General features: G+C 41.3%; 1 protein-coding gene across 4 annotated transcripts in view; it reads left to right on the top strand.

The window, feature by feature from the left end:
* Nucleotides 1-23,467, top strand: part of CCDC39 (coiled-coil domain containing 39) — a 187,398-nt gene that overhangs the window by 113,732 nt on the left and 50,199 nt on the right. For all 4 annotated transcript variants that reach the window (XM_033958862.1, XM_033958863.1, XM_033958864.1 and 1 more), the window contains 3 exons: nt 2,108-2,302; nt 6,524-6,688; nt 19,495-19,632. In XM_033958862.1, the coding sequence (XP_033814753.1) occupies nt 2,108-2,302; nt 6,524-6,688; nt 19,495-19,632 (498 nt within the window). The remainder of the gene's footprint in view (nt 1-2,107; nt 2,303-6,523; nt 6,689-19,494; nt 19,633-23,467) is intronic.

Genomic DNA, 23,467 nt, shown 5'->3' with positions numbered 1-23,467 from the left:
ATCAAGCTCAGTAGCCCGTTCTCACGGAGGCCAATCCAGGTCACTAGTACCTGGCCAAAACCCAAAGAGTAGCAACATTCCATGAGGGCAAGTAGTGGCTTCCCCCATGTCTTTCTCAATAACAGACTATGGACTTTTCCTCCAGGAACTTGTCCAAACCTTTCTTAAAACCAGCTACGCTATCCGCTCATACCACATTCTCTGGCAACGCGTTCCAGAGTTTAACTATTATCTGAGTGAAAAAAATTTCCTCCTATTGGTTTTAAAAGTATTTCTGGGTAACTTCATCAAGTGTCCCCTAGTCTTTGTAATTTTTGATGGAGCGAAAAATCGATCCACTTGTACCCATTCTACTCCACTCAGGATTTTGTAGACTTCAGTCGTATCTCCCCTCAGCCGTCTCTTTTCCAAGCTGAAGAGCCCTAACCGTTTTAGTCTTTCCTCATACGAGTGGAGTTCCATCCCACTATATCTTTCTTGAGATAAGGAGACCAAAATTCAACGCAATACTCCAAATGAGGTCGTACCATGGAGCGATACAAGGACATTATGACATTCTTAGTCTTGTTAATCATCCCTTTTTAAATAATTCCCAGCATCTTGTTTGCTTTTTTGGCTGCCACTGCACAATGGGTGGAAGGTTTCATCGTATTGTCTACAATGATACCCAGATCCTTTTTTTGGGCGTTAACCCCCAAGGTGGACCCTAGCATCCGGTAACTGTGATTCAGGTTATTCTTCCCAATGTGCATCACTTTGCATTTGTCCACATTAAATTTCATCTGCTACTTGGACGCTCAGTCTTCCAATTTCCTAAGGTCTGCCTGTCACACGAGACTGTGACGAGTGCCCTTGGAAGAGGAGGACACTTGCCCCCAGCTGATAATGGAAGGGGTGTATTATGTAGCAAATGCCTTGTAGGACCTTATTAGGATCTTAGGTAAAGTCTCAGCATGTGCAGTTGCTCACAGGATGCTTTGGATCCATCAGTTGGCCGGGATTCAGCCTCTAAGGCAACCTTAAGCAGCCTACCTTTCAAAGGGCAGATTCTTTTCAGCAAAGGACTTGACCTCATAGCCATTGTGGCAGACCGTTGTCCTAAGTCCCTCCCAGACAACAGACCTTGCCACCCCCCTGGGAAGAGTCAAAGTAATTTTTGTTCCTCACGCAGGTCCCGCCAAGGTACCACGGGCTTTCTGCCCAAAGTTCTTTCCAGGGATACAGACAATGCTATAGCAGCCCCAGATACCAGCAGGCTTCTGGCTCTCATGCTGGCCCTTCCTCCAAGAAGTTCCAATGAAGCCAGGTTTCCAGCCATGCCTCCTCACACTGGGGGATAGTTGTCGATGTTTCAAAGGGAATTGGAACTGATTTCCTCAGACCAATGGGTGCTGGACATCATACGCGAGGGACTTGTTTCTGATTTTTCCAGTCGGAAGGCCGGAAAAAGAGACTCGGGCAATTACTCCTTATACTTCATCATGCCCAAGAAAAGCACAGAAACATGGAGACCTAATCTGGATCTCAAGGTGGTCAATGCTTTTCTAAAGATTCCATGGTTTCACACTGCAGTGGTGACACCAGGAGAATTCCTGGCACCTTTGGATTTGATGGAAGCTTATCTTCATATTCTATTCCCATCTTCCCGGGACACATATGTGATTCCATGTTTTCCAACAGCATTTCCAGTTTGCAGTCCTTCCCTTTGGACTGATAAAGGCACCCCACACTTTCATCAATGTGAATAGGGTAAGCAGAATATAAATAACAATTACAGTCATACATTTCAGTGATTCTAGTCATGCAGCTTTTAAAACTTGTGGATTGCATCCAGGTCTATGATGTTTTGCAGTAGGTCTACTGAAAGTAGTAAGGCCATTATGGATTTCTGTATTTATGAATTTCTTTGCAAAACTATCATGAATGAAGTTTCAGTGCCTTCATCATAAAATACATTTGGCATAGAATGAAATTTTATACATTCAAAATGCAAAAATAAATGTTATTAACATGTCTTACAAACACTAATTGGAACAGAAAATATAGCTGCTGCCATATTACTTGATTGGAAGAATCCCTTAATGCAAAAACATTTTTATATTTTCAGGAACTTGACATTCAGTTAAAACAATTGAGAGAATTACATTTCAAGAGAATCAAGGAATTACGTGACCTGGAAAATACAGAGAAAAGCATTGCAGCGGAAATCAGTGGATGTCGTGCAACAATGAAAAATCTTAACAACAACTTACACAAAGTTGACTTAAATGCTCTGAAACAACAGGAACTCATCTACAATCAGGTAAAAGGTTTTTCAGTATTTCAAATTTCATTCCCTCTCTCTGGTAACCCTAATTAGTACCAGCATAAATATAGCATCTGACAGTATTATTATGAAATATATATTTAGGTCTTGTATATAGTTTTAAAGTTATCATTCCATCTCCTGCTTTCTCTTGTTCTGTATACAGTTTTGTTTTTGATCTTATGAATCACTTTAGGGTGCATTTCCAAAATGGAAAGAGCACCCACAAATCTCACAAAATGTGAACTATATATTTACAGAAATGAACATGTGTGTCTTGTAGTCCAGAGTGCTAGGGTTATGCATCTGAACCCGCAAGTTGCTTGCAGAGTGCTGTCAATCATCTGTGAACTCTACCTCCTTTCCAGTCAGCTAATTCAGCCCCCTTAGTTTTTTTTCTGCAAGCAAGTTGCTCAGAAGTGTTTCTGCTCTGTGGTTTTTTATTTTGGCGTATATTTTCTTAGTGTTTGGTTGGTGGTTCGGTGCCCAGAATTTCCCACTTGTTGGGACTTCTGTCTGAAAGAAGATTCAGACTCGTGCTATGGAAGTCTGCTACTAGCAGGATCAGACCTTGGGGACACTTAGCCAACCTGCTTTTGTATTTTTGAAGCTCAAAGGTTGTTTCTATGCATAGCTGCTCACATTCCTGATTTATAAGGAGCTTGAGCGCAGGCTATTTGGCTCCATCCCGGCTTGGCTGGGCTTAATAGTGGGCCAGCTGTGTGGTCTTCTCCCCCTTTGTGGCATGAGGTTTTCTAGAGGTTGAGGCTCAGTCTGACATCAGTCTGACTCGTAGCCTGAAGACCAAGTGTGTCCTGCAAACCTGTGAGGCAGAGTTCTCCATTTGTCCCAGCTGCACTCTTAAGCTGAGGTAGACACATGGCACAGTGAGTAAGGCTATTATAGCCTATGGGGAAAATCAGGAGCGGGGTGGGGGCAAAAGTGAAATTTGAAGGTTTCAGCATCCAGAGCCAAGGTCTCAAACCTCTATTTTTTTGTATTTCACAGGAGTCCCCTTAGACCATTTTTTACACGATTTTACTGGTGGTGGCTATCTATCTTTTTTTCTAAAGCATCCGTCTGCCTCAAAATCCCTTGATTTTACTTGAAATCAATAGGGATGGACCCCTCAGGCCTTCCTTCCCCTGTATCATGCCAGGTTTGTGCTGGATGGCTGACTGAGGAGTGTCCATGTCTCATGTGCGGCAGAGCGCATGGGGGAGGTGTGGGAGCCTTGGCCTCAGCGTCATCTGAGTTCAGGACTGGGGATCCACAGGAGGCACAATCCCAAGAAAAAAGACCCTTTCCGGAGCTCTCTGAAGGTGCGTTGGCCAAGCGCTGATGCGTGGTTGCTACAGACACCAGGAGGACCTGCAGGGGTTAACTGCCAGGGTCTTTGAGACCCCCAGTACAATGCTTCACCCTAGATTTGTAAGCCTTATATGGAATGCCTATTTGAACTGCTGAGGATCCTCAGCATCTGCAATAAACGCAACAGAGGCCAGAGGCAATGGCCCAGGGAATCTCCCCTTAGCATGTACCCCAACCAAATGAGGACACAGAACTGGACCAGGATGTTCAGTCTGATATAAACTGAGAGGATGGAAAGTCTGATTCCATGCTATTATTGTCCCAGGAAGCAGTTTCTCTAGTAGAGTTTAGCTCTTTGCATGAGAACAGCAGTCAAGAAGCGGTAGTGGCCCTGGACCAAGGGGAAGACTGTATGGCGCACGGGCTGTTCAAAGCCTCTGCACTCTTGGGCATTATCTCTCTCGCTATGAGAATTGAAGCTGGAAGTTCCTCAAGCCCCTTCATCGCAGTGCTCAATTATGAGTGGCTCAGTTACTCCAGCCACATTCTTTCCCTCGCATCTGGATATCACAAAGCTGGTCAAGGACCACTGGAAGTCACCAGAGGGTCCCTGTGAGTGGCTAAGACTATATCCAAGCTTTACCCTATGGCTCCGGAATTCCAGCAGCTGTATGTTCAGCCAAAGGTGGATTCGCTGGTGGTTCAGGACACCAAACAAACCTCCATACCTAGTGAAGGAGGCGTGATGTTAAAGGATACTTGGGATCGTAAAGTGGACATGGTCCTCAAAAGATAATCTAAAGTTTTGGCCCTAGGGATTAAGGTGGCAGCTGTGGCTTCCTATGTGGCACGTGCTTGCCACACCTGTCTTGAGTCCCAGGCTTGGAAGAAGAAGACCTTCAAATGCTCTTACCTGGGGTGAATTATATAGCGGATGCTCTGTATGACATCATCTGAGTCATGAGCAAGGTGTCAGCCTATGCTATCTCTGCCCAGAGGATGCTTTGGATCAGACAGTAGGCAGGAGATTCAGCCTTTAAAGCCACACAGTGCAGGCTTCCCTTTCGGGGTCAGAAGCTATTTGTCAAGGGTCTGGATGACCAGAGGGTCAGTGTTACTGACCATCACCCTAAGGGCTTGTTGGACCGCAGACCCCGGATGGCTCATGGTCCAGGATGTGGAATTTTCAAAACTCTTGGACAGTCCATCCTCATGCAAGAAGCCAAGCGACGCAGAGGTTCTTTCAGGGGTCATGGTAGAGATTCAGCAGGGGCAGGAGACAGCAAGCCTCTAGCTGTCGCCCCTCTCCAGCTTCCAAGAAAGCACAGTGATGCCAGGAGAGGAGCCAAGCCCCTCCAGATAGGAGTCAGGCTGTCGGCCTATTGGTCAGATTGGCGCAGACCATTGAGTCCTAGAAGTTGTTCAAGAAGGTTACAAAATTGAGTTCTGTGCCTCCCTTCCAGACCTTTTTGTAGATTCTCTGGCTAGCCAGGCGATGAGAATTCTCAGACTCTGGGTAACAGTGCAAAGGCTACTGGATCTTCATGCCATAGTGCCAATCTTGGATAAAGAATCGGGCTCGAGCAAGAGGATTTAAGGGAAGCATCCTTCTTAATCCTCGCTTATTTCCTCTTCCAGATTGAAATTTATTAAGATTGCCTCTGTAGTTAACTATTTGCACGTATAGTTTTCCAGAATGGTAGACATACATTTTATTTATTTGTTTAGATTTAGCTCACACCTGTTTCAGCAGTAGCTCAAGGTTACATTTGGGTATTCTAGGTATTTCTCTGTCCCTGGATGGCTTACAATCTAACCTTCCCCCTCCCCCCCCACACACTTTTATGAAACCACATTAGGCTTTTTTATTGCTGGCTACAGCAGTATTAGCTCCAGCGCTCATAGAATTCCTGTGATCATCAGAGCCAATGCCGCTGCGGCCGGTGATAAAAAAAACTAATATGGCTTCATAAAAAGGCAGGGGAGGATAAGTTTGTACTTGAGGCAATGAAGGGCTAAATGACTTGCCCGAGATCACAAGGAATAGTAGCAGGATTTCAACTGGTCCTCCCTGGTTATTAGTCCTGTGCTCTAAATGCTAGGATGACACAGTGTAAAATACCATGTTACATGTGTAAATTGCTAAGTTTCCTCCATTTAGGGCGGCCATGTTTATATTTGTAAAATGGATGCTCCTGCCACACACGCTATTTATTTATATCCCGCCTTTACCCTGGGCAGGTTACAAACTTACATACAAAAATACATACAAGATCGACAATAAATACACCCACCAAACAGAGCAAAAGATACAAACAATAAAATACATAGATGACCAGCACCTTACTGTCATCATCTCTCCTCATTAACAACACAGTCTCATACGCTGTATTTCATCTGGCAAAAAAGATGCAGTTTCAGCAATCTTTTAGAGTTCTGTATATTCTGTTGCTGACAAATGTACTCAGGGAGACTGGTCCATTCCCTAGGCCCTATACAATGAAATATATTATTCCTAGACATTGTTAGCCTCAACTATTTTACAGAACACATGTGCATTCTTGCATATGTTTTAAAAAGACTTTATGGCAGCAGATCCTTTTTAAAATATTACTGGAATTGTAGACATCTCGATCTATTCATTCTGATTTCTATATTCTATCTCACATGAGCCTTATTTACTAAATTCAATATGATGGAATATTGTTTCATCAGGCAACTATAATCACAACAGATAATGGAATCTTAGAATCAATATAAACTCTTATTTATTTATTTGGATATAATTTGTAATCGATGTTAAAGGGCAAGATCTTTAGTAAGGGCATAACTTGAAACCAGGCTACCTTTAACATTAGGTAAGCATTTTAACTCAGCTAATTTACTTTCGCCTTCTTATTTACCCAGGATTTTCAAATTCAGCAGCTTGAGCGAAAGTTGGCTGAGTTGAAGGGAGAGGTTAATACAGATAAAAAGCTGATGCTGGAAGCAAAAATCGCTGAACTTACCAGAACCTTGGAAGGAAAGAGGAATGCACTAAATTTAATAAGTACACAACATAAGAAGGTTCAGGTAATATGCCTAGAGTTGCCAACTTTTTCCAGGTCATTTACCCTATTGCATGCAGGGATTTGTAGTTCTGATTTTCTTAGTGAAATCAATAGGAAAATTACAAGTGCATGCATGCAGTGGCCTTAGCAAGGACTAGATCAATTGAGTTGGCAGTTCTACTTATGTACTTTTCAGTGACTTCTTAATTCTGGATACAGTGGTGTAGTAAGGAGGGGGCGGTGAGTGTGGACTTCCCCGGGCGCCATGTCGGTAGGGGCGCCGGAACCTCTCTGTCCTGCCACATTATGCCAGTGCCATCACACCCCACCCAGTACCTCTGTAGATCTTCGCTAGCACGAGTAATATCTCCTGCCTGTTACTGCCTGGTTCCCCTCTGAATCACTTCCAGGTCAAGGGGCAAGGAAGTGACGTCAGAGGGAAATCCAAAGCTGGCATGGGGAGTATGCTGGAGAAAAGCCACTCGCATTGGTGAAGGTTTAGAGTTATGGGAAGGGAAGAGAGAGAAAGTGGGGAGTGGAAAGAGCAGGGGTGCTGAGAGGAGGGCCCCGGGCACCTCCTATTCTTACTATGCCACTGTCTGGATGAACTGAGTTTTGGGAAATTATGATCCTTTTACAGTTTCAGATCCAAACTACATATAGAATTGTTGAAATATCATATAATGCACACTAGTATAAGCCTAGACTCTCCACAGTTAAAACTTCTTATTAAATATCCAGTGTCTGAGGCTGATATTTAGCTAGTGTTTACCAAAGTTAGTGGGACACATTTATCCTATAAATTTTGTCCTTATATTTACTCATAGTTGCATTTGTCCAGGTGGAAATGCAGCCTAATATTCAGAAAAATCTGAATGGGCAAAACATACCTATTGAGATTTAGCCTTGCTAATTGTGTAGACCAACTTGTCTGTTTGAATTTAGCTGGATAGTGCTCAATGTCTGTTTGAATTTGTTAACCCACCTTTACCATGTGTACAGCCTAGCTCCCCTTTTGTCCAGCTAATTTAATTCCAGCAAAACTGGGAAGGAGCAGATATTTATATTTTATGTGGATAAAGTCAGCTGTACATACGTAGTTTTTGGCACAATATGTGAGTTATTTGCCTCAAACCACTGTTGTTCTTTGGAAAACCACTGATTTACTTTCAAATAGAAAAGCAAGGGAACTTAAGTTGTGTCTTGGGGTCAGTAATGTAAGTATTCCACATTTTTCAAGATTTATTTACAGCGAACAAACTAGTGCCGCCACAATACAAATGCACAAAGTATGTCAGATTTATTAAACTTCAACTGTGCCGAATCAAATGTACAAAATATGCCAGTTTTATTACATTGCAGCTATGATTATTAGTTTCATCAGTAGCTTCCTATTGCACCTATTTTTGAAGATAGTTTGACAATGTCGGGCTGGTAATTTGTCCTCTGGAGTCTAAGACATGCTTCAGAGTTTTTGGTTGTCAGTCAATTCTGAACAGAATTTATCCCCTCCTCCTTTTACAAAAGCATGGAAGAGGGTTTTAGCGCTGGCCGGCATGCTGAATGCTCTGTGCTGCTTTGACAGTCATAGAGTTCCTATGAGCGTTAGCACACCGGCCAGCGCTAAAAACCTCTTCCATTCTTTTGTAAAAGGTGGTGTTAATGTATTTAATGTGTATTTCATTGTTGAGAAAAACTGCTTGCAATAATATCTTGAAGCAAAAGCTGACAGGAAAACAAGTGCAACTTGCTTCATTGCAGAAAATTTTGCTGGCATTTGAGACAAATAATCAGAGCAGATATCTAAAAAAATTGGTTTCATTTTCCATCTATACCTCTCTTATCTCATTAAACTTGCTGAGCCATAATTCTGAGCAGTGGCGTAATGAGGGTGAGAGGCGCCTGGGGCGGTAGCGCCCCTCCCCTGCCCTCTTCTCTGCCCCCCACTCCCATCCTCTCCTTCCCCGCCCCCTCCTGCTGTGAGTGCCCATGCCCCATCCCTTCCCCCGTACCACGTTAACGTTCGGGGCACGAGCCGCAACCCCAACCTGCTGCTCGCACCAATGTCGGCTCTTTCTCTGACGTCACTTCCTAGGCGCAGGTCCAAGAAGTGATGTCAAAGGAAGAGCTGACTCTGGCACGAGCAATAGGTTGGGGTTGCTGCTTGCACCCCGAACGTTAAAAGAGGTATGGGGGCAAGAAAGGGGTGCAGACGCGTTAGTGGGAGGGTGGGGAAGGAGCAGGGGAGGCAGAGAGGAGGATGGGTGTCAGCGCCCCTAGCAAGATGGTGCCTGGGGCAGACTAGCCCCCCCCCTTACTACACCACTGATTCTGAGCTTTGAAAATCAACAAGCTCCACTTTTAATGAATCATTTTCAAGAAATTCAAAGTATTGTACTTCTAAACTATTTTCTGTCACCTTCTTGGTACAAAATATACTTAACTTAGGGGCTCATGTATTGTAAGTCTTGAAATTGTCTCCCAACTTCATCCTGTAGCAGTGCAATGTATCGTAGCAGACCCTGTTGTGCCAAGATGTTGTAACTTAACATTTTGATTCTCAGGAAGCACCTCAAATTTGGGTTGGAAATGTCTTATTGAAAAAGTTTCAGCTTCTTGCAGAATGATGACCATTCTTCATACAAATTCAAGAAAGTCTGGCCCGGATTATCTAACCGGCGTCAATTTTTTAGGAGCTAGTAGGCATCCAAGCTCAGTAAAAAACGACATTCAAACAACATTTTGAACTGAGTTTCAGGGCGCATACAGGTGCCTAAAAAATTGGTGTTGGAATCATGCCTCCTTAGGTACTCTAGGCCGCCAGATGCTACTGTGGGTGTGGCTAATGCCGGAAGTGGCATTAGGTGGCCTAAAGAGGCACAATTCACATGAAAAGTAGGCGCTGGAAATGTAGGCTTGGAAAACCCTGGCTTACATTTCTGGTGCCTACCTTTGCCAGAGGCGCAGTTCTGTACCTGGTGTCATTGCATGACTGACACGCGATCGACAGCTGCTGACAACTGCGCCAGTTACAGAATCCGGGCCTTTGCCTTTTACCTTTCAAGCTGACATTTTATGTATTTAAATGTGTGGTGATTCACTGAAGAATGAGATTTAAAAGCCAATTTGTCCTCCCACTATCGATAGGCCTTGTCAAGTTCCTGGTCAACAATTTTGACAACTTGAAAGAACCTTTCTCCTGCTCAGCCACTGAACACTGCAGTGCATACCAAGATCACCTTAAGTGACTTCCATTTTTTTTAGCATAGTGGGCTATGATTGCATGTAGGTTAAGATATGAGTCTTATTGTCTGCCAGCTCCTTAAATTGGTTCACAAAAGACATAAATTCAAATTAAACCAACAATTACTAGAAGAAAAAAAAACAATTTAACAATTATCAAATAAAGATGATTAAAAATGATTGATATAGTTATTATATTATGTGATAATTATTTATAAATATGTTTTAGAGGGGTGGGTGGAGGGTAAATTCTTATTGTGTGAAAATTGCAGAATTTCAAGTGAAATTGTATATTAATGAATGGATTTATTGTACAATTGTTGTAAGATTTAAAATGAATAAAGAGATATAAAATAAAAAATAAAATAATAAAAAAAAAAAGTCTTTAACATTTTTCTAAATCCGAAATGATTATTAAATGAACGAATAGACACAGCAAGATTATTCCAAAACTGAGATGCCAAAACATAAACAAAAGAGAAAATAATCCCTTAAACCTTATATTTTTTTATAGACAGTAAGTCCAGATATGGAAAAATTCTGTTCTTACTGTAAGGTTTGTTAGTGACCCCCACAATATATGGTTGGTGGGGGTCACTTGAGAGGCGCCCTTACAAACGCCAGGTCCCAGGTTCAGTTCCCTCACTGAAGATTCACCAGGAAGTAGAATCAAAAAGGCACAGCCAGAGGTGATTGCATAAAGAATATATTATAGAAATAGGCTTACAGAAAAGCAATATTTATAAGCATTACAATTAATGAGAGAGCAACGCAGTTTCCCTGCCTTACAGAGTTCAGAGGAAAAGAGAGACATAGAAGCCTGAAGTTCCAGGGAAAGGCAGAGAGAGAGAAAAGGGGGATGGGGTGATGGTCCAAGCTTCGTGTTCCATAGATAAAGAGAAGGATAGACAGAGAAAGAGAGAGCTCCAGAGAGCCAAGAACCAAGAGAGGGGGGTGATGCTGCGAGGGGGCTTTTATAGTTTGGAAACTTATTCTAAAAACCAGAATCTATTGAGCTTCAATAGAAGTTAAATCTCCCCCCTCCTTCGTAGACAGGAGAAAAATAGGCTGTAGTCATATATGCATTTCCAGTCTGTCTCTGACAATAGTTTCTGATTAACTTTAGTTATCTGTGCACCTGGACCCATTGTCCTAAGCACTCTCTTAATCAGACATTAACACATTAACACCTTTTAGCTAATCATGATTCAATCAGGGCTACTTAAAACAGTCTTTTTGGGTTATATGAAACAGTCTACCTACACTCAGGGTCCATCTGCATTCACATGCCAAAGTCAGATTGATATAATTTGAAAAAAGGGGGGGGATTTATTATATATGATAAGATGATTTGTTTGTAATTACAAATGTCATGTAATAATCGAGTATAATATGTATAATTCATTTGTTGTAAGAATGCAAAAATGAATAAATAAAATTTTTTTTAAAAAAGATTGATATAATTTCCCATAGGCCTTTGCTGACATTAATTATGCCAACAGAAAATGCTGAATGCTAGCAATAGCTATGCTGACATCTCCCATACATTTTTTTTTTTTTATTCTTTGAAATGAAGGGAAGCTTGTGGTACCCTTCTACAGCCAGTCTGCAATTAGCAGATGCCTCTCTTACCTCCAACATTATAGCTGCATGTCCCCTGTCCTGCAGAATCTCCAAGCTATGAAGATAAACAGTTCCCATTATGAGTTCAAACCTCTGTCTTAGGTTGTATAGTCCGTCATCTGGGCGGGGACCCTAGTATGCTTATATCTTACCCGTCGTTGAGCGAATGAACGGTGCATAAGGGATGCAGGAAGCTTTCTCAGGAGGTTTAGGCATAAAAGGTACCAAGATGTCATGAGAGAGTATGGGATATGGGATAATATTATCTCTGACCCTGGTAATGGTAATGCAATAGGCCATGCCAAATTAAAACCAAATTGGAACCAAATTAGCAAGTGTCAGAGAAGATACTGGAAATACATGTATAACTGCCTTAAAAGCTAGAAGGAACTTTGTATGATATGCGTTGTAAAGAAATGTACATGTGTTTCACTTTACAGCAAAGGAAAATCATTATAATACATAGCAAAATTTGTACAATAATTAAGATAATGATAGGATGAATTAAAACATTAAATATGTGGTTTGCAGTGGGCGAATACTGAAAGAAAAGTTCCCAAACTGAGACATGAGCGTCTCGTAGCAAATTTTCTACAGTTTGTGCAATCTGTCCATTTTCAAACTGTTAATTTTATTTCCTTTAGACGCAGCAGATGAATCCAGAGACCAATGGGATAGCACAAATCTACCAGCAGGCGGAAATAGAGAAACTGATTAACAGATGGTCCTATTGGCTGGCACTCCTCCTGTATCTCCAGTATAGCTCCTTGCCCAAGCATCCGTAACCATCAATAGGCATAGCATGTAAAAAAACTTCTTTCCCTAACAAATCTCAAAAGGCAATAATACAGAATACAATCATCAATAATAACAAACTTCGAAAGTTGGAAAAGAAAAAACTGACAGACAATATCCAGAAAGGGTGGGGCTCTGGCGTCTAAAGGAAAGAAAATTAACAGGTAAGAGCATCATTTTTCCTTCCTTATCAACAGCAGCAGATGAATCCAGAGACCAATGGGATGTAGCAAAGCAATCCTCTATCTGGGTGGGAAGCAAACGCTGCCTCTGCAACAACCGAAGCACTAAATGTATCCACCGCTTGCGCCCCCCACATCCAACTGGTAATGCTGAGATAAAGCACTCTCGGAAGACCAAGTAGCCGCGAGACAAAACTCCTCCAAGGAAAAAACCTCTGGACTGAGTCCAAGAAGTAGCCATCGCTCTGGCGGAATAGTCATGAAGTTCTTTCGCCAACCGCTTCCCTGCCATCAAGCAAGCGGAAATAATGTCCTCTTGGACTCATCGAGCGATGGAGGCTTTGGACGCCGCCATACGTTTGAGGTGTCCCATGAAGAATACAAAAAGGTGATCTAAACCACCAAAAGTCGTTAGAAAGCTAGCTCGCGGAGAACGCTACGCACTTTCTAAACATGCAGTGAATAAAAGCACGTCTCCCCATTTCTCCTCACAGGAAGAAGGAAGGAAAAGTGAGAGTGTCATAAAAGAAAGGATGACACCTCCTTAGAAAGAAATTGTGGTACCGTCCAAACTGACACCCCAGATTTTGTAAATCAGAAATAGGAATCCCCGCCAAACAAGGCCTGCATTGCAACTCAGAAAACCGCCGAGCTGAAGCCATGGCCACGGCACAGCCCTTTAGAGTCTCAAAAGACAAGGATGAAACGAAGCCTTCGGTAAACTGCAAAGAAGTACGTTAAGACTGTACTCCGGACAGGGCTTTCTAAGAGATGTACGAATATATTGTACTCTGTTTAGGAACTGAACTGCATGAAGCTGAGAAGTAAGCGAAGAGCAATATACCTAGCCCTTGTAACAAGCCAAGGATGGCACTTGAAGCTGAAGGGAATTGAACGCTAAGCCCTTGGCAATAAACTTGTGCCAAAAAAGAACTCTGGAAGGGTGCAAATGTTGAGAAGTACCCAAGAAAGGTAAAACCACCAAAAGGAAGCAGAAGCCACAGGTGAAGATGTCTGTATCGCCTGGATAAGAGAAGAAACAACCTGCTTCACAGAACCCTTACACGTCAGCCATGACTTTTCAAAAGCTAGGTCGCAATACCAAAGTGGTACGAATATCCATGTTGATCGGACCCTAGGTGAGCAAATCCGGAGATACCAGGAAACTCAACAGTCCGGCTGTCGAAAGACTCATCAGATCCGCACAGCAAGGATGGCGCAGCCAATCCAGAGATTCTACAAATACTGTGCCCTAAAAGCGAGCTTGAGATGGCAAATCCAAACCATCATCAGCCAGGGGAAAACACTGAAAAAAGAGAAACCAGAGGCGAGAAAGAAGCCACGCTGCTACCCCCTCTGACTCCCACTCCCTGTGCCCGCCGAAGCTTAGAATTTTGAGACAATTGTTCATCGCTTAGAATGTTTTATATAGGCGATTTATCAAATCTTGAACTTGAACAAGGCCATGAGGTCTAGTTCCAGGAGATCTCACTTCCATAAAAAGAGCTGGAACACCTGAGCCAAAATTCTCTATCCAGGATGTAGAAGATTTCACTATTACTAACATTTACTTTCTAGAGCGTACACACTGTAACATACAATAAATGGGCCATGCTCAGATTTCGCGGAGAGGAAGTCTATCCAAACTCTTTTCCTGACCCATAAAATGATCTGCCAACAGAAGAGGAAGATGAGGATCCACTCATTCAAGTAGAACCACAACTTTATCCGCCAACTGAGTACATCACCTACTGCCCAGGCTGTAGAGAAATACCCCCATCATAATACTGACTGAAAAGACCTTCAGTGTCATTCCAGAAGAATGGTCTGAAGCTCCAGAAATGGTAGACTGACCACGCTCCAGAGTAGAAGAATGAACAAGTACTGGGTCGCTTCTTAAGACCAGACTCCTGGAGCTGAGGATGGAAGGCACCGAGCCCCCCAACCCGACAGTCCGGGATGTTTGGTGGCCATGAGCTAGTCCAGCAAAGACCGAGGTATGCCTTTGAAAAGAGAAATCTCGCTGAGCCACCAAAACATACAGAGCGATGCTTGAGGAGCCTACCAAATAATTGGAGCCCTGAGATACCAGGAACCACCGGAACAAAAGCGACAGCTATAGCGTTATAATGGGAAAGCAAGCCGAAGTTCCCAGTGGAGTCAGCAACATGGATCTTAGAACCTGAACAGAATTCTATTCTCTTGGTCATGGTGACTGAAGAAGAATGCAAACCTGAGACTGTGAAACCACAGACTGTGAAACAACCTGAGACTGTGAAACACAGTTCTCTCCTATATGATTAAAAACATCTCCTAGATATACCTATAAATAGTACAGGAGAAAAGAGCGCTGTGCCAATTCGAAGATTCACGTCCAAAGAACTGAGGAAAAGAAACCACCCTTTTTGTGTCAGTCAAATGGCCCGATTGGAAGATGTCCGAATCAAGCAGTCAGTCAAGAAGAAATTAGGTGAATCTCCTGGTAGCGCCGAAACGCTACCACTGCCCACATTTTTTTTAAATGTTCGTGAAGCCTTGGGTAGGCGAAATGGCATGTGCCAAAACCGAAAGCACTGCTCCAAAAAAGGCAAGCAAGCCTAGTGCCGATTCGGAGTCCATAGTGAAAATGTAAATATTCTCCCAGTTTTTCTGCAGAAATGTTTAACCCTGAGAAACTAATTCAGCAGAATGGGATCCAGCCTGCCCATTGCCCCCGTCTTGGGCACCATGCAGTAAGTGGAACAACGTCCCTTAGTTCCCGAAGAACTACAAGTGCCCTGAGGACCAGTAACACTTAAAAGGGAAACACAAAACAGAGACTCAAAGAACGAACCGGAAACCTGAGGAGGATGCAAAGTTGCAAGAATCCTGAAAAATGTGCACAGTCCCCTGACCTGACATTATAGCGTCTTCTCCCTCATGAGAAAGCCTGAAGAGTCATTGGAAGAAGTCAAGATCCCCTCAGAATGAAGTGCAGAAGGTCAGGGAACGGCAGGATGAGAACTGTAGGATCTGTAAGAAGAAAGAAATTCTCCTAGGAAAAAATCAAGTTTCGCAATGTAAAGAGGAGCATACTGGAACCATGAAAACAGTACTAACTCCCTGCAACGTGAGCGAAATACGTATGTCCTTTAAAATGAATACGTACTAGACGCAATCAAGATGCTGCATCTACCGCCCTGTGGAAAACAACAGCATCCTAACAGGTAGCAGACAAAGCTCACATCGCTAATGAGAGCTTCAGGGATGAGGCTAACAGCTATATAGCGCGCGCTCCTCCATGGGTTTGATAGAATAGGTAACTGGCTCCTGGTTAGAAGGAGCTGCACAGCCCTTCTTGTCTGGTCAGGGGGGTCCGTCTAGCATGTGCCATGAGAAGATGGATACAGGAGAAACCAGCGTGATAAGCATGGAAATCTGAAGTCCAGGCCCTCTCAGAAATATAGAAAGAGAGTCCTGGCCGCAGGAAGATGCGAAGTGTCATTATGCCCATAGAGAAAGCCCGAACTTGGAAACTGTTAGTACTACCTTTAGGCATATATATCCTATGCCACTACCAGACACATGCAGCGCAGCACAGAGGCTCAAATAAGGACAGTTACCAACAGACAAAAGCTCAAACTGCAGGGACCCCAAGAGAGACAATGAGATACCCATGTGAAATACAGAGCACTATCTTACTGCTGATCTCACTGTGCCGTGAGTTGCCGTATGTCGACCCAGTCCGGAGACAAACTGAGACTGGGTGACCTAGCACAGGTCAGAGTCTCTCTGGTAATCCCCTTGAGTGCTAACCCAGAGTCCGATTAAACTAGCAGCTTCCTTCAAGGGAATGCAGCAGGAATACAGACTTAGACATATAAATCTGCCCAAGCTTGTCCCAAAGCTGGTGAAACACGTACAACTTGTCTGAACAGGAAAGGAGAGAAGCCGCGGCATACCCTGTCCAAAGTCAGCTGTAAATAAACTACTAGAACGCTGCAGCTCTCCCGCCATCGCTGGAGACCCAAGCACACGCCTGATTCTCGCTGATACGTGGCTGCTGCATCAATGGTCCTAGAAACATAGTCGGATTCAAGCCCTGCAAAATTTACCCTGCCGCGGCCTGCATAGAAAGAAAATCAGACTCGGGGAATAACCAGAAGAACGGTGCGGTGCTTCCCACAGCGCCGGAAAAAACATGTCCCATCTCATGTGCGCTGCTATAAACCCGCACCTGCACAATCAGCTGCACATGGCCGTGACAAACACCGACGAAAGAGAGCCTCGGAATAAACAGGACTACTACTGCTGCACTGAAACTCAACAAGGAGAAGAAGTGCGAGCATGAAATCGCACCGCTACTGCCGCGCTGTAACCAACAAGGAAACCAAGCGCATGCATGCAAAGGGCGGGAAAGTCCCGGCTCCCTCAACGGATTTCTAGTCATAAAACTTAGCCTCAATAAAATAACCATTCCTTAAACGTATATTGACCGAACTCAAAGTACTAAGACTCCCAAACAGAACCTGAAGTTCAAACAACAGTAAAACACATACATACTCACAAGCTTGTTGTTAGGGCCGGTTGAAGCCAGTTAGAGCTAGTTGTGCAGAACTAACAGGGCAGATTGTAGCAACTGTGGTTTCCCTTTTTTTTTTTTTTTAACAGAGAGGGGAAAGAAGAAAAAAATCGAGACCCAGTCAAACTCTCTAGCAATGGAGGGAGGGTGAGGCAGGGACCTGGGGGGACCCAGGTGTAACCCCTAAAGCTGGCACCGTTCAGCCGGACACCCCTGTCTCACTGAAGAGAAAATCTCAACAGGAGAAATAGCACTGCCAGCTCACTGAAGAGAAAACCTCAACAGGAGAAACAGAATGGCAGTCTCACTGAAGAGAAACCTTAGGAGAAAATAAAGTTCTAGTCACAGCCAGAATCCAGGAGCTAGTCGAATAGCGAGCATCACCTGCTGGGAGATAGAGCATACTGGAGATACAGGAGGAGTGCCAGCCAATAGGACCATCTGTTAATCAGTTTTTCTATCTCTGCCTGCTGGTAGATGTGTGCTATCCCATTGGTCTCTGGATTCATCTGCTGCTGTTGCTAAGGAAAAATAATTATTATGTCTTGATGGAAAATATAAACTCTGTATAGCTATTAAAAAAACCAAACCCCTAACCACTTTGAATTTACCCCCCCCCCCTTTATAAATCCCCATTAGGCTTTTTATTACCGGCCGTGGCGGTAAAAGCGCCAGCACTCATAGCCAGTCTATTTGTATCACTGAAAGTATTGTCAACATGTGCAACTCCTTTTAAAGGAGTATATGAATTATTTAAATTAGATATGCTCTCCTTGGGCATATAACATCATACATTTGCAGGAGAAAATACATTTTAATAATGCTAGCACATGACTCAGTTATCAGGGAGAGGCTGAACCTGTCTAATCTACTGTGTTTATAAACCTACAGTAGTCTGGCTTTTCTTAGGGAACCTAGAGGTCCAACTCCCAGCATACTGTGGAGCAAAGCTGGGATAGACTCACTCTATCCATGACGATATGGAAATCTAATGATTATATTTTTAGGCCTAATGTCTTGAAATATTTGTGTGGGCGGGGATGGATGAATGGAGAGGGAAGGTTTAGGTATTATATGCCTAGCTGCCTTTTGATTTCCCGTTGGCTGTATCTTATTGCTAAACTTTTACAATGAAGTAGTAAAACTAAACAAATTTGGAAAAAGGTCGAAGTCTGGTGAACACGTTGCTATTGATGAAACGTGGGTCAGAGACTTTGAGCCGGAGCTGAAATCACAGTCCAATGAATGGAGAGCTCCATCTTCCCCAAAACCCAAAACATTTTGATGATCTCAATCAAAAGTCAAACAAATGATGATTTTTGCTTATGATCATGAAGGCATCATCATCACAGCAGTGTATTATTGTGATTTTTTTGCAAAAAATACGCAGAAAAATGCACAAAACCCGACCTCAATTGCTCTTGGCTGGGCCACTCATTCTTCACGACAACGCTAATCATTGAAAAACTACACAAATACGGCTGGGAGGTGTTACCTAATGCTCCCTACAGTCCAGACATGAGTCTACCAGACTTCGACCTTTATCCAAAGTTGAAACAACCTATGCGTGGACATTGTTTTGCATCTCTGGAAGAGCTTTCTTCTGTCATTACCCAAGCTATTCGGCAACTGAACAAAAACGATGTCTTGGATGGAATAATGAAGCTTCCCGGACATTGAGACTCGGTCATTGTAAAGCAGGGAGATTATATTGAAGGATTATAAAGAAATACTTGAAAAAAAATAAAACATGTAATTTAAAAAAAATAGGGTGCATTATTTATGAAATGACCCTCATATATTAGATACATTGTGGTACATTAGATAGATTGGGAGCCCATCGGGACAGACAGAAAAAAATGAATAAATTCATGTAAACTGTTCTAAGCTCTCCTGGGAGAACAGTATAGAAAAGTGAGTGAATTAATAAATAAATATTACAGCAAGGGCAGCATACATAGTTTGGGCTCCTACAAAGAACTAGCTATTTTCTCCAAAATTGCTAACTTGATGTAGACAAAAACACTGTTGCCTCTCCAGTGGTGCCTTTGATGATTATTATTAGTCATCTTGGATCAGTCAGTGCACAAGACAGACAGATGTATCTTCCACACTTGTCGGTCTTATATTTCATCAACTGCTTTTGATCAATTGCAGGTCTTCCTGGGCCTCTTTTCCCTTCTGGTTCCAGTTCATGGCTTGCCTTAGTATGCACTGTATATCCATTTTCTCCCCCACGTTGCATGGTCATATTTTAGTGGTAGTCAGCTACAAAAGTATGTCAATCTAACCAGCTTTCTATGTGGTCTTGGTTGATTTGATCCTGTATCACACCATTAATGTGAAAGAATCTACAGACATGATATTAATGCACTGTACTATGCTTCTCTTTTGAAATCAATGCAGACTTATTTCTTATAACAGGGAGACATCAATCATATTAAAAGATTTATAGATAAGACTGGAGAGGAAAAGAAAGATCTGATTAATAAAATGGAGGAGTTCATTCTTTACAACCACATGTCTGAGAAAGAACTGAAGAAGGCCAAGGCTTCTAAGCACGTAAGATTTTCATATGATGGGTGTGGGGGAGGGTATCTCGAAAGGATCTCCTGCACTTATCCCCTCTTTTATGAAATTGCGCTTGCAGTTTGTAGTGCAGAGAGCCACGCTGAATGGCCCGCGCTGCTCCCGACACAGTTTCATAAAAGGAGGCCTTAGTAGTGAAAAAATGTAATGTTTATCTTGTGGCTACCCTCAAGCAATGCTTAGGTTTTTTTTCTTTTTTTGTAACCTTGCTTCAAATGTAGTATTTTTTCCTCTTTTGGATCTCTTCTTTCTTTTATTCATTGGGTTATATTAGATAACTTCTTTTTTTTTTTTTTTTAATCTTTATTCCTTTTTATTTCTTTCAACAAGTGTACAGTATTATTACAATTAATTTACATAACACACTTGGCATTCTTAAACAATATTATTATACATGTTTTTATTCCCCTCCCATCTCCCACCCTTTTCCATATCAATAAAATATTCCTTCCAAATTTATATATAATTATACATCCCTTTTTGATAATACAATTAATCTGACATGAAATCTGTCCCTCCCCCCATCCTTCTTCCTCAAACACTTTAAACATTTTATTATACCCAGTAATGCACAACAATAAATATCCCATCCTATTACATATATCTCCTTATTTTTCATAACAACATATTTCCAATATTTTTCTCTCCCTATCCCTCCCATCCCATCCCATTTCTATATATTATCCCCTAAGGAAAAAGAATAAACTTTACTCGTTATAATATTCAATTAATGGCCTCCACACCTCTTGAAATCTTTTAAAATACCCCCTCTGTATCGCAAGAAATCTTTCCATCTTATACATATGACAAACTGAGTTCCACCAAAAATTACAATTCAATCTAGAACAGTCTTTCCAATTAGTTGTTATCTGTTGAATTCCCACTCCCGTAAGAATCAACAATAATTTATTGTTTGCTGCAGATATTTGGCATTTGGCCCTCATACACATTCCAAAAATCACTGTGTCATAGGATAAAGCCACATGACTCTCCATCAACATATTAACTTGATCCCATATTGATATCCAAAATGCCTGAATACATGGACAATAAAATAAAAGATGGTCTAGAGTTCCAACTTCAATTTTACAATGCCAGCATCTATTAGACTTAGAGCAATCTAATTTTTGTAATCTAGTAGGGGTCCAGAATGCTCTATGCAACAAAAAGAACCATGTTTGCCTAATAGATGCTGACATCGTACCTTTAATTCTCCAAGACCAAATACGTGGCCATTGAGATGCATTAATCTGATGCTTAATCTCAATGCTCCAAATATCTCTTAATCCATTTTTAGGCTTCTTATTCAAATAATTAGATATAATTTTATACCACTTTGCGGCCTGGTGACCCAGAAAATCTGCCTGGAAACATAAGAATTCTAAGCTGTAATGATCATTTAAAGATTTCCATTCAGGGAACCCCACCTGAATAGCCTGCTTCAATTGCAACCACTTATAATTTTGTTTTTTATTCAGACCATATTTATGTTGCAATTGTGAAAATTCAAGCATCTTACCATTATCAATTACTTCCGTTAATGATCTTATACCTGCTTTAATCCAATCTTTCCAGACAACCTTAAACCCGCCTATTTGTATCTTGGAGTTTACCCAAATAGTCTGTTGTTTCGATTTTAAAATAGAATCAGTAGTTAATTTGTCTACAAACCTTAATGTTTTCCAAGTATCCATTGTCCTTACGTATTCTAGGCACTTTTATACCAAGCAAAAGATCAAGCCTAAGTGGAAAGATAAGTGATCTCTCCACCCTTAACCACTCTGGTAATTGTTCCAAAAGCTCTGGGAGGACCCAATACATACCTTGGCGCATGATATAGGCCTGATGATACCTATAAAAATTGGGAAAATTTATCCCACCCTCCTCAATTGGTCTTTGCAAAGACACTAAAGCCACTCTTGCAATTTTACCCAGACAAATAAATTTAACCAGAATACTATTTAATTTTTTATAGAAAGACCCCTGAAAAAACACTGGTATCATTCCCAATTGATAGCAAACCACAGGCAAAATCATCATTTTAACAGTTTGTACTCTTCCCCACCAGGACAAATGTAAAGGATTCCATTGCTCACACAACTCTGTAACTTTTTGTAATAAAAATTTTTCATTTATTCTCATTGTCTCTTCAGCCAAATACCTAAGTACTTTATTCCATCCTCTTTCCATATAAAAGGGAAAGAATCAAGTATACCTTTTGTACAATGCACATTTAAAGGTAAAATCTCTGATTTAGTCCAATTTATTTTGTATCCTGAGAATTTTCCAAATGTATCTATGACCTTCAGTAGACATGGGATTGTTGTTTCCGGATTCCTCAAATGAAGCAAGATGTCATCTGCATAAGCAGATACTTTATATTCCACTCCAGCACATGGAATACCCTGTATGTCCTTTGCCTGTCGAATAGCTAATAATAAGGGTTCAAGAACTATATCAAAGAGCAAAGGAGATAATGGACAACCTTGTCTAACTCCCCTCTTCAACTTAAAAGCATCCGAAAAATTATTATTTATATATAAGCGAGCAGTTGGGGAGCTGTACAATGCTTGTATCATTTGTATAAATCCGGATCCAATACCAAACCATTCCATAGCTTGATACATGAAACTCCATTCTACACGATCAAAAGCCTTCTCAGCATCTAGTGAAACCGAAAAAGCCGGATCATTAATTTGTTTTGTTAAATAATACATCTGAAATGCCAGTCTAGTATTATTAGAAGAGTGTCTTTGAGCAACAAATCCAGTTTGATTTATTCCTATTATATGCAGAAGAGCTTTAGCCAATCTTAATGCTAAAATCTTAGCTAATAATTTACCATCTACATTTATTAAAGATATAGGCCTGTAGTTTGAAACCAATGTTGGATCTTTATTTGGCTTTGGCAAAACAATAGTTAAAAATTCTGCCATAGTGCCTGATATACAACCTTTATTCAGTTGATCCTGATATAATTTTAATAAATACGGTAATAGGGAAATTTGAAATTCTTTATAAAACTCTACTGTAAATCCATCTCCACCTGGAGCGGTCCCAACTCTAAGGGATTTCAATGCCATTTGCAACTCTTTTAATGATATAGGTTTATCTAAACTTCTTTTTATATGATCAGGAACCTTAGGACCTTCAACTAAACTCAAAAAATCCATCCCATCTTTCTCTTTATTTAAATAAGACTCCGAAGCATACAATGACTTATAATATTTTAAAAATTGTTTTAATATATTTCCAATTTGAGAATGAGAATTTCCTAACTCATCTTTAATTATGCTTATTTTCTCCTTCCTTTTCTTTGCTTTTAAATAATTTGCCAATAATCTTCCAGCCTTATTTGCACTACCATAATACACCACCTGCTGAGCAAAAATATCTTTCCTTACTAACCCAGAGGAAATTTCATTATATTCACATTTTTTTTAACAATATTTGAAATGTCTCCTGTTCCCATTTATTAACCAATTTTAATTCCAAATTCTTAATTTCTTTTTCCAAATTCACATATTGTTTTCTTAACAGTTTCTTTTTATATGCAGAATATGATATAATTTGTCCTCTCATAGTTGCTTTGAAAGCATCCCATAAAATTCCAATCGAAATTTCCTCTAAATCATTAAGTCTAAAATATTCATTTATTTTATTTTGAAATTCTGTGCAAAATTTAGAATCAGCAAGCAATGTATTATCAAACCTCCATACAGGTTTGGAATTATCTGGATCTACTAAGTTCTATCCATATACCACCATGATCAGATATTACTATTGGTTCTATGTCAGCTTTTATAAC

The sequence above is a fragment of the Geotrypetes seraphini genome, chromosome 9 (assembly GCF_902459505.1).
Source record: "Geotrypetes seraphini chromosome 9, aGeoSer1.1, whole genome shotgun sequence".
In the NCBI taxonomy this organism is placed as follows: Eukaryota; Metazoa; Chordata; class Amphibia; order Gymnophiona; family Dermophiidae; genus Geotrypetes; species Geotrypetes seraphini.
The sequence above is the reverse complement of the archived record's forward strand: the minus strand, read 5'-3'. Positions and strand labels throughout refer to the sequence as shown.